Genomic DNA, 17,622 nt, shown 5'->3' with positions numbered 1-17,622 from the left:
TTTTTTTTCTAACGTATTTTCTTATTTATAATTTGATACATAGATTAGAAACGTATTATACAAATCCATAAATTGAGTAACAAGACGAAGCTAATTACACAATGCTTCTATTCAAAAAGCTTTACAAATTTCTAGTCTTGTTTGCGAGAATTGGCTCTCTCTTTCTTCTTTTTAGCACAATATTCAAATAAACTTCCATCGAAGCAACCTCTCGCTGCTTCTTTAGAAAGGAAACCTTCGTCGTCCTTAGCAAGAACATAGAGTAGTATCCATTCAACTTTATTTGTAAGCCTGCAGCCACAACCAACACAATTAAAACCGGCCGATTTAGTTTGGTTTTATACCCGTTACCGTCCATGCATGTATCATCCAACAAAGAACCAAAAGAATGTTTTTGGTACTTACCATCCAAAAGGATCCATTGCCATTCGATTTCCCTCAGTTAAATTCCAAACCTCTTTAAATGATAACTTATCCTTAACCGTTTGCGCGTATTTGCTAAATATATTCTCGAGATTAACCGGGACATACCTACAGTTAATAGCAATTTTACGGATTGGGTATCTTGAAAATTCCACATTAGAAGTTATTAAGTATTTTGTGTGTATGTTTAAATGTTACCTTCCTTCGGTGTCATAGGTNATTATCAGTTATAATTAACTAACAACAACAAAAACATACAAACATTTGTTTATTAATAATCTAAAAAAAACTTGAAAGTATTAATATCAGAATGCTCGTTAACTCACAATAACGTATGAAAAAATTGATATTATCATGTTTATTACTCATTAGTATGATGTGATTTTTTTTGTTCGCGTAAATCACACTTACAAGGTTTTGGTAATGTTTCCTCCAAATCGTTCCGTACTTTTCGCTGAGCGGTTACCGGAGCTAAAGGCGCCGTCGTGGCCAAAGACTCTGCCTGTCCTCCCATTCTCTCTTTTTCTTACTCTCGCAAGTGTGAATAATTGAAGATGCTCTCAGTTTCTTCTTAGGTAAATGACGTACACATTGATACTTTGGTATGGCCATGGGTTCTTTATATGTAAAGAAGGACGATATGTAAAAATGACACGTGTCATGACTTTGTGGTTAAGAGAAAACAAAGACGACAAGCAATATGATCATATAATATGGCCCATCCACGTGGATATTTTCATTTTGCTGAAAATATAATACAGTTTTAAATCATGAGGAGATCGGTGGAAAAAAAAACAACAACGTGCTTATTCGATGTGTTATCTATTTCATCGTAATTCAGGAATTGAAGAGAAATATATAAAATTGTTGACTTCATCTAATTCTGTGGAACACAGTACTTGAATGGGACGTCCATCAAAGTAAATATTTTACAGCTTCTTTTGGACAAAAACCACTACTCGTCCTTCACAAAAATCTTGAGTGATTAAAAATTACCTAAATTAATTAATATAACCATAAGCGGTTAATCAATATTGATATATTGCAGTGAGTAGCAAATCACCAAATTTGAACTTCTTGATCAATATGGGGTTAGAAGGAAGAACCAAAGATGCTGACATGCCTGAAAGTTATGGGATTGAAATTATTGTTTGCAAGAGAAAAAATGAGGAGTAAAGTGACCCACATATGGTCCCCATGCACGTTGCTGGAACGATTGTTGATTTATGTGTGCTGCCGTGTGAGGTTGAATAAGTATCTTTTTAATTAGTATGATGCGCAAATAATATTTCATAACAAAATAACTAAGATTCTCTTCAAAATTTCATAAAATTATAAGTCATTTAAAAGAGTGAATACTGTATGGTACATTGGTACTTGTACATACTGTAAATGTATAGTAACTGTTACGTAAGAACTTGCAGCATTCAATGCCAACTCTTGATTTGATTTATTTTGGTTGTTTTTAATTAACATATATAAATTTAGTATTATCGTCAGAAAACTATACTTCATCAATGCATTGCTCCGCAAAGTCAAGTTTGAAGCGTGTGATCACAAGAAAGACAAATCGAGAGTTAAGAGATTACTTAGTCGAGTTTTGTGTATGATGATTTATTTGAGGGTTTCGAAGAGAATTTGGGAAGAAATATCCACCGTTGATTGAATCGAAATCGAGCACAACCGTTGATTTTGATCCGGAACTTACTTATCTTCACTCTCCTTGTCATCTCCTTGCATCGTTGTTTCATCATCAATTTGCCTTTTGGTACCTTCACAAACTCCTTTACGTAATTGCATCTTCCGTTTTCTACAAATTAAAGGCAATGAAAAATATAAACTTAAAATATTGTTACAAAAACCTAAATATTAGATGGTTTGGAACAAAAAAAAAGGATACCCTTTTGATGATCAGCTTCGTCTTCTAAGCTTGTGTTATCTAGTAGCTGCGTATATAATGTAAATTTTACAAAAATAAGTTATCTTAAGGTATATGAAATGTCTACTATTGTTGTAATTTCGTGTGTGTGTAATATTATTTATTAACATACCTTAACTAAACTGTCCATTCTTTTTCTCATTCTTCTCTGTATGTATCCTCTCGAACACTATTTAACCAATAAATATGGTTGAGAATTTTCAGTTACAAGAATACAAATTATCGAATGTTTTTTTCTGACAAGAATTTATCACTAATGTACCTTAATATGATATTTAACGTATGCGTAGAAATTTAGCAAATTCCAAACCGTTTTGTCTAGTCTCTTTCCTTCAACGTGCCGTGAAGTAATATCTGCCAATAAGAACAATTGGTTGAAAATCGTGCATATAATACTAAAAGAAGTTAGATGAGTTTGATAATCAAACAGATAAAAAAAAAGAAACAAATTAAATGTACCAAAAGATACAAAACCAGAATTGGTGGTTAAGTCTTGGACCGGTTCTCCTCTAAGTTGGAGAGGAGGTATTGGTGACCAACTACATTGTGGTGCCTTTCCCATTTCCTTTTGACTTCCCACTTCCACTAACTCCTTTTCATTGTCCAAAATTTAATGTTTTCAACATTAACTGATGTCTTAATGCATATTTCTCCAACGTGTATGATGCATTCATTGTAATTTTACCTGGAAGAACGATGTGGCAATGACCACATCCGAGTTATCTTTAAAATTCATTGGAAACACGGCTGTAATTTTCTCCGGCTGAAAAAAATAATTCAAGATAGTTTAAATTTTATTCGAGAAAATTTTGACGTCGATCATATTATTTAGTTGGATATATGTAACTCAAATAAACCTGTTTAAAGACGTAGAAAGGTTCACTTGGGTGATAAACAATCCTGATGGGCCTGTTGTTGTTGTTGTTCATCGCTTGTGAATCACCTTGAAAATTTAATTTTCTCAGCATCTCTTTAAGTTGGCTACTTAATATTAACGCTTGTATTTCGGAAATCCTTGTTATGATTTTGATCGCTTCTGAAGTTGAAAGAGTAAAAATGAAGAAAACTTTTAATTTAAGAAAATTTTAATTACAATACTACAAGCTAATTACCTTTGCCACGTGGTATATTGTCAAGGTGAAGCGCAAGGGTCAATTGAAACCCTAACCTTGGTGGATCAACAATATCAATCACACCAACTGCAATATTTGTAATCACCTCATAAGTGTGACTTGAAATCTCCTTCAACGTTACTGCTCCTTGTGTCTCAAGCAACGTCGAGGTCGATACATGCACAATATCTGGATCCGAAACCGAGTACTGGATGCCCAAATCATATATTTCATATTTGTTACAGTAAATATAGTCCAATAAGCAAACAAAAAAAGGGAGACGCAAAAATATATACCTTGATGTGATATTGAATCGAACCAAACTCGTGGAAATGTTGATCGACCTCGATAGGTTTTTCAGCACTGCCATGGATTCAAGGACAATGACACATTATATTACTTTTTAATGGATTTTAATTATGTTATGATGTCACTGGACGTAGATATGAGTCTAACAACAATTTATAAATTATATTTATCTATCCCACTTCTATCAATTGATTTGGAGTTGAAAATCCAAGTTTACTAAAACTTTTACCAACAAGATGAAAGATCAAATCATTTTGAATGAAGCTAAACCGAAAAAAAAAATGTTATCTAGTAAATAAAACGAGAAATTAATTTGGACCAGAGAGAGTGGCTTACCGATATATCTTGAGGAGTGTTTCTTTTAACGTTGGAGATGCTCTTTCAAGATATGCCATACTTGGAATGAAACAGCTCTCCGAAGAAACTTGACGGTACAATTATTATTTATAGGTTCATTCTGTGTGTGGGTGAGACTAATTGGGGATTTTTTTTTTCTCTTGTTTGTATGTGTGTTGGTGAATTTATTGGAGGTTGAGTAAATTGTCAGTTTTAATTTGCAATCATTTTCATCTTGTTTCTAAGCAAAACATTTAGCTATTATACCTGCCATTAAAATCCAATACTGTAGTTCTGGATGTACTGTGTGTCAGTCCAATCTAAACACATTGGCCTCGTTGATAAAGAGTCTTAACGGTATGTCAGCCGTTGGATTAAAGCTGTGGGATTTGATGGACGTCGATTCACACGGTCGCATAGTGACAAAGAAAGAATCTGATGTTCTTTTTTTTTATTATTATTATCGGGATTGGAAAACAGAATCTAACAAATAGGCTAAACTGAACTGAGTTTTTTTTATTTTTTCCTGTCAGAAACTTAGATTACATCTTAAATAATTAAACCATGTTAATTTTTATATCGTAACTAGAGTCAAATATTTTTCTCACTGATCTTTGTTTCTTGACTTATAGAAATAATAATGTGTATTTCAACCTCAAAGTCAAAACTTCTAGTGTTAGAAAAAAAAAACATCAATTGAGTGGTTTCCTCTTTCTTCTTATGTGGACCTTATCATTAAAAGAGCAATACTTGAAATGTAAGCCAAGCTAATCCAATGAACATTAAGCGTCGGTTTCACACGAACCACAAGCTTTTGACTTTACCAACATATATCTCCCCACCCGTACGTAATTTAACTCCTCACCATCCATCTTTATTCCTAGGTGAGGTTTACTTAGGCGTAAAAGAATGGTCAATGTAGATTAGTGTCTTTCTTATATATATAGTAGATTAGTGCACTACTTTTTCTAATTATAAAAATAATTTATCTTTGTTTATATGATCATGACCATCAATACTAAAATTGATGTTGATAATACAACTTGTAAGATAACCCATTGAACTCTTTAACCCCGACTCTTTTTTTTTTAATAATTTAAAACCAGATAAATTAATCATAGTCACATTTTGCACAAAAAATAAAAAAAATCATAGTCAAATAAAAAATATACAGATGCTAAGATATATTATATAGTAAGACGTCTATTCAATTTGTTTTTGATTATACTTTCTATAGGTGTATATTCTGAATTTGTCAACATATACGAAAAATTCAAAGCATATTAAATTAAAACATATAAAAAGTTCAACAAGTAATTAAAATAACGCAAATTTGTTATTACCAAAAAAAAAATGCAAATTTGTCAATTAAAATATATTTAGTCAACGGCAACCAAAGTGTATGAACTCATAACGAGATTACCTACCGTGCGCCAAAAAAAAAAAAAAAAAAAAGCTTAATCCCCAAATCAATCTACAAATATCTCAAGTTAAAAAATCTAAACCGTTAATTACTATTTAACGAAATTGTATTTATCAATTTGTTTGTCAGAGCAGAGCAGACCCAATCACAACTCAGCTGAGAGAGAAACGCGTCTCTCAGATTTCAATCCTTCACTTTCCCTTTTTGTTTTCTTTTCTCTTCCTTATTTTTTTTTTCTCGTTATCGGATCAGGAAGAATAAAAAAAAAAAACTGGGAATTTCGAGGTTTTCTGGATTGTTGGATTTTGAATTCGATATGGGTATTTGCTGTTGATGCTAAAGTTTCCATCTCTTTGCCCCGAGAAAGAAAATTCGAGTTTTTTTTTTTTTTTTTCCGTTTCGTCAATCTGAATTAAAAAAAAAAACAAAAACTCTGAATTTTTTTTTACGACGTAAGTTAAAAGCTTTCTCATTTCAAAGTTTTATGATTTTAGTTTCGGATCTCGAATCCAAAGCGTTGACTTCTTTGGATTTGGTGGTTAGGGTTTGTTTTTAAGATTCATAATTTTTGCATTCTGTTTTTGTGTAACAGGATCAAACTCAAAACCTTTTGAATCAATTTTTATACTTGATTGTGGGGTGGGATCCAGAGTTTTCGAGCGAAATTGAGGGTCAATGGCTAGGGTTTATGGAATGAGATGAATTAGGAAACAAAGATCTCTCTTTTGTCTTCTCCAGATTGGTACAACTTGGGGTGGTCTAGTTTCCATAGATTGGTTTTTTAAGAAAAAGATTTGCTATGGATACGGTTCGTGGAGAGGGTAAAGAAGCTAATGGGTGTGAGAATAAGGCTATTGTTGTTAGTCTAGATAACAGTGAGATTGAAGATCAGATTTCTGAGGAAGAAGAAGAAGAAAGTAGTGAGTCACAATGTTTATTGCCTCCGAGGAAAGGAGGGATGATGTCGAGAAGCACTGATAAGATTAAGAGGACTGTGCAGTGGAATGACAACAAAGGAGACAATCTTGCTGAGGTTTTAGTTTATGAACCAAGGTACATATGATCATCCCTTACAAACTATATCACTGTTGGATTCTTCTGTTATCTCAAGTTTTTTTTTTTGTTTTCCACCTTATTTTGAACTCATTGGGATTCTGTTTTCGCTTGGTTGCTCTAGGTTTGGTGCTTAGATGTTAATGATATTGTAAATGCAGGATCCATATTGTAAACCTTAGGAGTTAGTAGTGTGCTTCTTTAAATTTTGACTGGTGGCCTTTTTGTTTAGGAATGGTTTCAATAGAAAACTTCTTATTGTTATTGCTAAAGTCGTTTCTCATCATTTGTCAGCACTGACCTGCAACTCGTTTAGCTGAGTATTCTTGTTGATTAGCCTATGAGAAACCGTTAGGCTTGCCTTTGTAATGTAGCTGATTGCAAATTTCTTTAGCGTTTGTGCACCTATCTGTGGTAACAATTTACTGCACGTCCCTTCAGCCGAAACAAACCTGTTACCCTGTCATTCACTTTATTTTTGTTGGGATTGTGAGATCTGAATTTTGGTAAAGAACCCTGAACACAAACGTACTTACTACACCTTTTTCATTTGACCGGTCTAGGAACAATAACAAATACTACTGGGAAAGATTGTAGAAGTCAGATTGTTGTTAGCATCTCTTTGATGTTCCATATTGGTAGTCCCTCTATTATAGCTCCAATAGAGTAGCTATCTTCTGTTTAAGAACTTACGTTCTTACATTGTTGTTTGTTTCCTTGGTAACTGAAAACAACTATATATCTTACGTCTGTCTCCATTTTTTTGGTTGCAGCGAAGTTAGCGATACAGATGATGATGAATCAGATTCATGCATCTGCACAATTATGTAGTCCTCAAATCCGCTATCAACCACCATTTAACATGGAGTTAACAATGAGCTCGACCTTGTATCTGACCTCTTTTCAGAAATCATTTTTGTGAGGAAAGACGAACCAACTTAAGCGAGTGACATCACAATCATGTAACTGTCTGATTTTGTGCTCAGGACTTGTGACAAGAAGCCAGACAAAAACAAGGGATGTAGACTCATAAGCTATATATATCCGATCGTCTCATCTCCGTGACAGGAGTGTGAGTATATAGATTATTATTTACTGCTCTATTGTTCAATAGAGGCTGATCTTCAAATCGAAGATCTTTGAGTGCTGTTTGATTTGACAGGTTTTTGATAGTAAACTATGTATGTCTTTCTGCAACATACACACATGTTAAGTTGTAAGTACATATATGCAGCAAATTGATATTTTTTCCTCTTCTTCTAGTATTTGTAATCCTTACTCATAAGCAGATGCAAAAACTTTGAAAGGTCACAACTTTTTCAAGATATATAGTTGCAGAAACAAGTGGTAAAAATAAACCCGAAATGAGGAAACTGATGCAAACCTTCATCCATACACACAAAAAGAATCAGAAATGGTACAAAAGACAGAACAACAAAACACACTTTTTCGTTTCTTCTTCTGAATCACCTGTTCTCCATGTTGGTGATATCCACAATTGGGGATCTCTTTGATGAACCATTCCCATGATAACTCTTTGGTGAGGCTATCCAATTGGAAAGGCTAGCATTGACGATTATCTCCTTCAGTAGCGGGGTTGCTTGATGATGATCCTTATCCGCTTCAACATTCTCTTTCATTTCTCGTTTAAGTTTCACCGGCCTTGCTTTAACCGCTTTCCACTGAGCAAGATTCTCCACAGGATTCAAAAGAGGAGTCACATCCTGGTCCTTCTCTTCTTCTTCTTCTTCATCATCAGCATCATCTTCATAGTCGGTTTCATCATCTGTGTAATAGTCTTCATCCTCCAAATCACTCTCTCCATAACCCATTTCATCATCTTCATCTTCAAAACTAGTCACGCAATTGTGGTACCGATAGTTTGAAGGATACACTGGTCTACAGCTTAGATCCTCTGGTTTCTTATCGATAACTGAGGACCCCTTGATTCTTTCTCCTTCTTCATTATCACTGCAATCATTCTCAAATGTTGGTGGTAAAATAGGTTCATAGGTTTGTACATTCAAATCAAATCTGACTCTCTTCCTCGTCTTCTTGGTCATCTTCTTCTTCTCCTCATCCTCCTCCACCTCACCCCTGACACACCAAACATAAAACATCCCATTTTAAAAACTGCTAAAACCGGTTCTGATTTTGGCTTTTCATAACCGGTTATCAGATTGGTGATTTTCAGATCAAAAATTAAAAAAGTTTCAGTTTTTAAGTAAATCCAAAGTCCTTAAGAACACTGACCTGAGGTTCGAATTCGAGATCTTTTGAGGGTTATCAACAAAAGTACTGAAATCTGTCGGATCTGAAGAATGTAGTAGAGGCTCGTAGCTACAGATTCTCTGCAAGAAAAAAGTCAGGGTTCTAAATCAGAGTAATGAAAAAAACCTAACCTTTTATGAAAGAAAGAGTGTTCTTTTACTTATTGCCATTGGAGAAATGAAAAAAAAAAAAAAAGAAGCTTACTTGATCTCGAGGAAGGATCTTCCTGATGGAGCTTCTGCGTTTTTTGTTGGAAGAGAGACCGAAACAACCCATAAAACATCCCATTTTTGTTTTGTTTTGGTGATGTTTCCTCTGTTGGGGTTTTGATTCTTGAGAGGAAGAAGAGAGAGAGAGAGAGATGCTTTAGTTTTGGCCTCTGTTGAGTGGTGTCTTTGAAATAGAAATAGGAACGTTGGGATTTCAAACGGATGAAAGTGACGGTGGGCTCACGGAGTTTATGCTGTAATTTCATTTTTATTTTTATTTTTATTTGGTTGGTTCTTTCAAGAAGAAGAGACAAACACAATTATTGGATTCCTCTTTTATTTTTCAGTTTGTGCCAAGTAATTTTTTTTTCATTGTGCCAAATTAAAAGCATTTTATTTCTTACTTTTCTATGCATATCCAAAACAAATCTATATAATAATAACAATCTGAAAAAATGCCAACAACCGTCGCAATTTTTTGTCGTACCTTTTCGTAAAATATATATAAATATAGATTTTTGACAGAAAATTTCAACGATTGCATTTCTCTAAAAAGTTGCGTCTGTTATATGTAGAGTTGTGTATCTTACAAACAGTTGTGTCTATTCAAATGTTCACATCTTTTATAAATTGATATATAAGTGACTTCTCATCATTGTATTCAAATTTTCTTTATTTTATATTTTTGACAGAATTTTTTTACAGTTGCGTTTCTCTAGAAAGTTGCGTCTGTTGAATATAGAGTTGTGTCTTTTACAAACAGTTGTGTCTATTCAAATGTTCGCATTTTTAGAAATCTATATATAAATAACTTCTCATCATTGTATTCAAATATAATAATAACAATCTGAAAAAATACCAACAATAGTTACGATTTTTCGTAGTACCTTTTCGTAAAATATATATTTATATATCTAAAAAGTTGCGTCTTTTTGACAGAAAATTTCAACGGTTGCATCTCTCTCAAAAGTTGCGTCTGTTAAATGTAGAGTTGTGTCTCTTACAAACAGTTGTGTATATTCAAATGTTCGCATCTTTATAAATTTATATACAAGTGACTTATTATCATTGTATTCAAATTTTCTTTATTTTATATTTTTGACAGAAAATTTTTACAGTTGCGTCTCTTTAAAAAGTTGCGTCTGTTGAATATAGAGTTTTGTCTTTTACAAACAGTTGTGTCTATTCAAATGTTTACATCTTTAGAAATCTATATATAAATAACTTCTCATCATTGTATTCAAATTTTTTTTTATATTTGTATTAGTTAAAAGAAAATTTGTTAGATATGACGTCTCATCACTGTGAAAAATTTATTGTAGTTTGATATATTTTGTTAATCGTTCTAATATTTAATTATATTCAGTCTCTAGGTATACAACCATCTATTCATCGAGGGTTATCATTCTATTGGTATGAATCCAAACCGAAAATTTTGTTTTTAGCTGTTAAAAAATGTGGTTCAAGTTGGTTTTTCAGAAAATGAGAGCATATTGGCTCGTATATGTTTGTTTATTTTTTTGTCACAAGTATCTATATATATATATATATATATATATATATTCGTCTACTCCATGCTTTTTTTGATTAAAAAACTAATTGTATTATAGAAAACAATATGGATTTCTTTATTTCTATTTTAAAAAAAATCTGATTATGAAATATCAAGGTAAAAATAAAAATAAAATATCACAGTTCGTTCTATTATATTTTCTACATTTGGGAATATTCAATTTATTGGGAGATAAAAAACCGGTGATCAACAGAAAGATTGACGGTTGAGATGATTGTCCAATAAACTATCTTGACGACAAAGACTTATCTACAACTTCATATAGGTTAAGGGAATTTGTATATTTAATTCTAGTCATAATACACTCAAATTGAAATATTAACAACAAAAGATACCGAATATGAAATATTATAAAAGTTTGAAAAGGTTTTGGATTCTGACTGCCAAAAAAAAAGAGGAGCGTGTGAGAGCAATGAACCCGCCGTCCTTGGCCGACCATCTTCCTTAGATGCGCACATTGTGATGCTATATCATACACCTAAATATTATTGTTAGAAGTTCTAACTATTATTCTTCCCCTCTAATATTTATTATATTATTTATTTATGTGTGACTCGGGATAATTAACAAGCATCTTACGCAGAGAAAAATAAGTAATAAGTACATTGAATATTGAATTAACCATATATATATAATCTATTATAATTGCCAAAATGTTTAATGACTATAGGTTGTTTTATATAAAAATATATTTCATCTATAAAACGATAGTTGTTTGTATTATATATTCATTTACAATATTGCCTTTATGAAAATAGATGTATTCTTTTTTATATGAATATATAACTGAGTTTTGATTCAAATAAATAATTTTCTGTTTAGTTATATTCAAATTTGAGAGGATTGATAATTTTCTTACTGATTGACTAAATAGTAATTTTTATATTTATTTTTTATGAAGTAAAAATCGATTTTGGAAATAGAAATATGTTTGAGTTATGCTAAAAAGGATTAAAATAAGTAATAGAAATGAATTTAAACAAATCATTATGTCATTTTAAGAATGGTCCTCAATTAATATTTTTAATATTTGTAATTTATTATATGATTACTTTAGAGATTTATAGTGTCTTATACAATGTATTCATAATTTTATCATTTAAAACAAAAAACAAAAAAAATAAATTTAAAAATATAATCATTTACATATCATATTTGACAACAAGAGAATAAGTTGTAACGGTTCATAAAATATACAAAAATATGACTGTAAAGACACAGATAAAAAGTTACATTGAAAAGATGCGAACGAAAGGTTACGACGAATAAAGCAAACGAAATAACACGACTACAATGTTATCTCATGGCAGTTAATCGTAAAAAGTTGTTTAATTTGATTTGTGTAGCATTGATAATTATTTATTTAATCATATGTGAAGGTAAGATTATTTTTTAAAGAATATTTTTCAATAAAGATATAAAGAATGTTTTAAAAATTTGTATGTTTTTGAAATTTTTATTAAATAGTTTAGGAATCCCAATAGTTTAATAAATAAATTTAATTAAAATTTTTTTGTAATAAATATTTTACTAAAATGAGTTCCCCGCGATATCGCGGGGGTTCCATACCTAGTGAATATAAGAGAGGCATAACAAAAATGCAAACTTGTTATTTTTTTATGAAAGTGACTAGTTGTAAAAGAATAAAATGAAGTGACTTAAATTTAGAGGGGGTATTCAACTTAGATTTAAAAAGATTTGGTAGGATTTTAACATTTTAAGATTTTGGAAGATTTATGTGAGTTTTTAGGAGATTTCATTGTGTTTTAGAGTTTTTATATTTTTAAAAAGGAAATGAAATGTGATTCTATGAGATTTGATTGTAAAACTTTAGGTGATTTTAACATATTTTATATCTCAAATATATATTTTTGTTTCTTAAAAATATAACAACATTTGCATCTTCTTAAGAACGTAACAACACATATATATTCATTAACCGGATCAAAATTCTGAAGATATGTCCAATGTTCTTTAACTGGAAAAGGCAGCCTCCACCGCAGCAACAATAGTCATAAATTATTTTTGATTTTTCAGGTTCACCTTTGGTTGTTGAATCTTCTCACCAATCGCTGCCTCCACCGCAGCAACAGCAACAACACAGTCACAAAAGCAGCAACAACACAGTCACAAACGCAGCAACAACAGTCACAATAGCAGCAACCACATTCATAACGACAGCAGTAGACGCGTTCACAACCGCAGCCCAAGGATGAACCTCTTTACCACCTCCAGCTTTTAGTTCTTGCTCTTGATCTCTAAGTGCAACTATGTAGTCATATGTACTGATTCCCTGATAGAGAAATTTTGCTTCGGTTAAATCGCATAACTAATGGAAGAAAGTTTTGGCATGTCTTTGAGCATTAACTGGTTTCTTCGGAGTTAACATAGTACCAGCACAAAAAAACCCAGTTGACCATTGAATAATTAGCTGCAATTTACACCAAACTTGTTGAGAAATCACTCTTTGTTTCATTAACCAAAGGAAGAATTTTTCACGACATAGAATTTTTCAGGAAGTCGTGAAAGATCAAAACGGCGATGTCCTTGTAATACCATGTGCACTGCTTGCTGTGGTAGACTTTCATTGCTTGGTATGATTTTGAGATGATATTTTCTAACTAGAAAACAAAGAAAAGTCTTATAGAATCATTCAAAATCTCAATTTTTTAAAAGTTGTGATATTTTGAATAACAGTATATTTTGGATTATTTTAAATGATTTTACATAAATCCAATTTGAATGACAAAAGATTTTAATAGATTTTTTAAAATAATCAATTGAATAACAAGTGATGTTAAGAATACTCTAGAATCATCTAAAATATCAGTTGAATATCCCATTTTAATTACTGTAAGTATATATATAAAAAATACTGTAAGTATAAAATTTTAAAAAATATTTATTTGTGTTTTTCAAAATTTAAAATCCAGACTCTCAATGATTTATGTTGTGAGCCTCAAGGCCCATTAGATACAATAATATGCTTTTGACCAGTAACTACTCTGTTTAATAAAATATTTGGAACTTTCAAATCGGATGTATTTGAACATATTTGCACCGGATCTTAATGAACTCCATTTCCATATCTCTGATTTTTTTTTTTTTTTTTAACAGCTGCTTTTATTAATGATGTGCAATGTGATCCTCATGGAGGATTGATACAAGATAAGGAGGAACATAATAGTAAGACATAAAGTTTCTTGGATGGACAAAATCTTCTTTTGCTAGTCGATCCGCTGCTTTATTATTATTTCTTCTGGTCCAGACAAAGGTGACGTCTGAGAACTTGTTCCTCCAATGATGAACTTCTCTTATCCAATTATGGAGTTTGAAATTGTTTGTTTCTCCATTAACCAGATTTGCAACCTGCTTGTTATCTCCTTCAAAAATGACTTTTGTATAGCCTTGATTCCATACTTGCTGCATCGCAATAAGCAAACCCTGTAATTTCAGCTTCTAGGCTTGATTGGCACTGAACTCCTTTGCTTCGACCTGCCCGAAGAAATGTACCTTGTGAATCCCGTAAAATCCAACCTGCTTGTGTACTTGAATTCCTCTGTAAATATTTACTATCATAGTTACACTTAATCAATCCTGCTCTTGGTGTTGTCCATCGGGAATGTTGAATAGGACTTGGAGATTGTTCGCACTGATCAAACTTAATCCTCCTTCAGTGCAAACAGTGAGCCATTCTTTTGTTTCCGATATGGCATCTAGTAAATCTGCCTGCCACATCCTTATCTTGTTTTGGAATATGAACTGATTTCGACTTTTCCAGATTCTCCATAATATCCAAATGGGAAGATGTCGATCCAGGTGTGTGAGAAGCCTATTGTTGTAGCAGTCAATGATACTCTGAAATTTATCTTCAAAAGAACTTTCAGGGTTACATATGATGTTTCCAATGGCCCTGTTACCACTCCAGATGTTTTGTGCGTAACTGCAGTTGAAAAACAAGTGATCTTACATGTGCCATCAGAGATGATTTGTCGTCTGACTAATTCAGCACCAGTGGCCATAGCTTTCGATAAGAGTCTCCAGAGGAAATGTTGCAGTTTTGGTGCTGTTTTCATCCTCCAAATTGCTTTTTTGAAGTGTAAGGCTCCATGTGGTGGTCTTATTATCGGTATATTTTCTGGTAAGTTGGTTGCTAGCCAATAGCCTGATCGAACTGTATATTGACCATTATCATTGTAGTGCCATCCTAGAAGATCTGGTTCCGCTGTTGGGCACAATCTGATGGTATTAATAATTTGAACATCTTCTTCTTCTATCAGATCTCTCAATGTAGTTTGGTTCCATCTACCCTGACCATCTATCATCAATTCATTAACCGTTATCAGATTAGTATCCACCCCTTCTAGACGTCTCGCAGCTCTTGGCGGATGGGTTGGAAGCCAAGGATCCAGCCATATGTTTACATTCGTTCCAGTGCCAATTAGGAATCTCACTCCTTTCCATATCTCTGAATTATATTCCTTCTTATTCTCTACAATTATATATTATATTTGTTCCCGAGGTAAAAAAAATAAAATAAAAATTTGTTCCCAAATAATTGTTCCAAAATCTCAATCTTTACAAAATAAAAAATACACGTAAATAAAAATCAAGAAATACCCTAAATTAACACTAAAACATGTTTACAAATATCACATCTAAAAATCTTGTAAACAAAGTCCAATTTTTTTTATTAACAAAGTCCAAAATTGAAGTACTAATTCATACAAAAATAGTATTATGTTTAATAGATTCTTTATTCAAGCCTATTTTTTTTTAAAAAAAAAATTGCTATTGATTAATTACTTTGATGAGTTGTTGACAAAAAAAATTTTACTTTGATGAGTTATGTTGAATTTGATTTGCCGTTGTTTCTCATATTCCCTCCTATTGAGTTTGATAAAAGTTAAAAGAGTTGGGAAGAACCATGTCTGAGCTGTGTGTTTTGTTGAAAACACCCAGAGAAGATCAACAAGGGTATCAAAGTATTATCTCCAAGCTAGCTGCACCACAACATGATATAACTTAAGTTTGTACTCTCTCTCAAACCAGCCTTAAAGAGGTAAGTTGTGGAGAACTTTTTTGGTTGTTACACTGATCAAGCTTTATAACTTAAGGGGTAAAATTTTGATATCTATATCTATTATAAACCATAACATCATTTATGTTGCTATATAGTATATACAGGTTGAGAAAGAAGTTTTCCGATTAGAATTACTGAAGCTAAACACTAATGAACTTGTTCTGGCGAAAAGGGCCGAGCTAGAAGAAACATATAAGAATACCCACTTGGTGCCAGGTTCACAATCTGCCACATGGGACGACATGGAGCATCTTGAGCAACGAATATCGAAGATCACACATGATGCGATAAGCATGAAAAAATAGTTGAAAAAGTCAAGGAATGGACAGATTACCGCAACACAAAAAATTGGCTTGATCTTCGCGAAAGTGTTAGAATTAAAATCACATTAACTTAGAATTAAAAAGTCTGTATTATGTTCTGATATTTTTCACCCTACATGACAAGGAACAATTTAAGGTGTAATCTGTTCGTAATAAATCACATGAAAATCTTGATAAGGCTGAAAATCTTCAAGGTAAGTTACTCTTTGTTAAAAATGCATCATTAGTGCGTCTTTTCTTTATGAAGGTAATAATCTTTTTATGTTCATTGATTTAGGGATGACTGAAAAACTGGTATCGGAGACAAAAACTTAGGAAGTAGATAAGGGGAAGAAAATATAACATTTGAAAATAATGTTAACAAAGTCCAAAATTGGAGTACTAATACATAAAAAATAATATTATGATCAATTGATTGATACATTATACCCTTCAATTGGGTATATATATTGTTTTTTAATTAACACCACACACGCTAATACTCGACTCCTAGGCTTCACCCGACTTTAATTTTCATTGATTTTATGATTTTACATGGTTAATCTATGATATATGTATATATTTTTAACATATTAAATGTCATTTTCTTTTGTGTGTAAAATCAATATGTAGTACTGAGACCGTTAGAAACTTCATCTATTTTTTAGGCGTTTGAGAAATTTCAAAAATTAAATATAAGCATGTTGAAAATTGCTTTGATGACCATAATTTGAGTCTTGATATACAATTTTTTTTAGTAAATCAAATTTTATTATTTTTATACAACTATAACGACAATGATTGGATACAAGAATTCTAATAATTTATCACCAAATCATTAGCTACATAATGATGTAACATTTTTTCTTCTTAAATAATAAGGTCACTTATCCTTCTTCCATATATATATATTGAACATATTTACATTTTTAGTAAAATCATTTGTACAACCGGTGTAATAATATATGTCCATACAAAATGTTTTTGAGTTTTTTTTCTACAAAAATTGATTTTCTATTCATTTTTAATTAACTAGTTAATGTTAATAATTTGTAAACTTCAAAATATAATTATTAAAAATATTTGAATATTAAAATAGTTGTTGGTCCGTGATTAAATAATAACATTTTGATGATATAAAATAATGTACTTAAAACTAATAATCATTATTTTTTAACTGTAAATTGTAAAAATTATTCCAATTGAGCTCACCAGTGAAAAAACTACTCCGATTAAACTTTCATTCTTTTATGAACAGAGGAGTACTATTTATCTTAAAGTTTGAACCTTATATATATATATATACAGCATGAGATACTGACCGTCCGATATTGACCACCAAATAACCGTACACCGTCCAATATTCTTGCTTAATTATTTATCTCCTTTAAACTTGAAAACTATTTTTTCTATATTAACGATAATAATAAAAAATTTACAATTTTAAAATCGTACATTATGACAAGAAAAGAAAAAAAAATGTAATAAACGAAAGTTACTAATATTGAAAAGTCTCTACTCTTTTTTATTATTATTATTTATGTTATTATTATTCCAAAGTCTGTTTTTTTTTTTTTTTTTTTTTTTTT

The 17,622-nt window shown here is 31.6% G+C and overlaps 4 protein-coding genes across 6 annotated transcripts; 1 reads left to right on the top strand and 3 right to left on the bottom strand.

Moving 5' to 3' along the window:
* LOC104704230 (probable peroxygenase 3) lies at nt 43–638 on the bottom strand (the record flags this gene model as incomplete). The annotated part of the gene is made up of 3 exons (XM_010420350.1): nt 43–291; nt 406–531; nt 622–638. Coding segments are annotated over 3 exons (303 nt in total), but the record flags the coding sequence as incomplete, so codon positions are not given.
* LOC104700107 (actin-related protein 2/3 complex subunit 2B) lies at nt 823–4,271 on the bottom strand. Of its 2 annotated transcripts, none has more exons than XM_010415572.2 (10): nt 4,120–4,271; nt 3,771–3,837; nt 3,475–3,682; nt 3,220–3,305; nt 3,048–3,125; nt 2,822–2,954; nt 2,625–2,716; nt 2,475–2,531; nt 2,324–2,369; nt 823–2,233 (listed from the first exon to the last, which is right to left on the bottom strand). In XM_010415572.2, exons 1-10 carry the CDS (start codon nt 4,176–4,178, stop codon nt 2,013–2,015), a joined length of 1,047 nt encoding a protein of 348 aa, XP_010413874.1. In that variant the 5' UTR covers nt 4,179–4,271; the 3' UTR covers nt 823–2,012. The 2 variants fall into 2 exon arrangements, with proteins under 2 accessions (XP_010413874.1, XP_010413873.1); XM_010415571.2 differs by having other exon boundaries at nt 3,220–3,398; nt 4,120–4,270.
* Nucleotides 5,579–7,849, top strand: LOC104700105. Of its 2 annotated transcripts, XM_010415569.2 has the most exons (3): nt 5,580–5,994; nt 6,135–6,595; nt 7,369–7,849. In XM_010415569.2, exons 2-3 carry the CDS (start codon nt 6,342–6,344, stop codon nt 7,424–7,426), a joined length of 312 nt encoding a protein of 103 aa, XP_010413871.1. In that variant the 5' UTR covers nt 5,580–5,994; nt 6,135–6,341; the 3' UTR covers nt 7,427–7,849. The 2 variants fall into 2 exon arrangements, with proteins under 2 accessions (XP_010413870.1, XP_010413871.1); XM_010415568.2 differs by having other exon boundaries at nt 5,579–6,595.
* On the bottom strand, nt 7,886–9,270 carry LOC104700106 (FK506-binding nuclear protein-like). Its single transcript, XM_010415570.2, has 3 exons — nt 9,071–9,270; nt 8,849–8,946; nt 7,886–8,692 (listed from the first exon to the last, which is right to left on the bottom strand). The coding sequence occupies exons 1-3, from the start codon at nt 9,152–9,154 to the stop codon at nt 8,062–8,064; spliced, it is 813 nt and encodes a 270-aa protein (XP_010413872.1). The 5' UTR covers nt 9,155–9,270; the 3' UTR covers nt 7,886–8,061.

The sequence above is a fragment of the Camelina sativa genome, chromosome 7 (genome assembly GCF_000633955.1).
Source record: "Camelina sativa cultivar DH55 chromosome 7, Cs, whole genome shotgun sequence".
Taxonomy (NCBI): Eukaryota; Viridiplantae; Streptophyta; class Magnoliopsida; order Brassicales; family Brassicaceae; genus Camelina; species Camelina sativa.
Note: the sequence above shows the minus strand (reverse complement) of the source record. Positions and strands in the feature narration are given on the sequence as shown.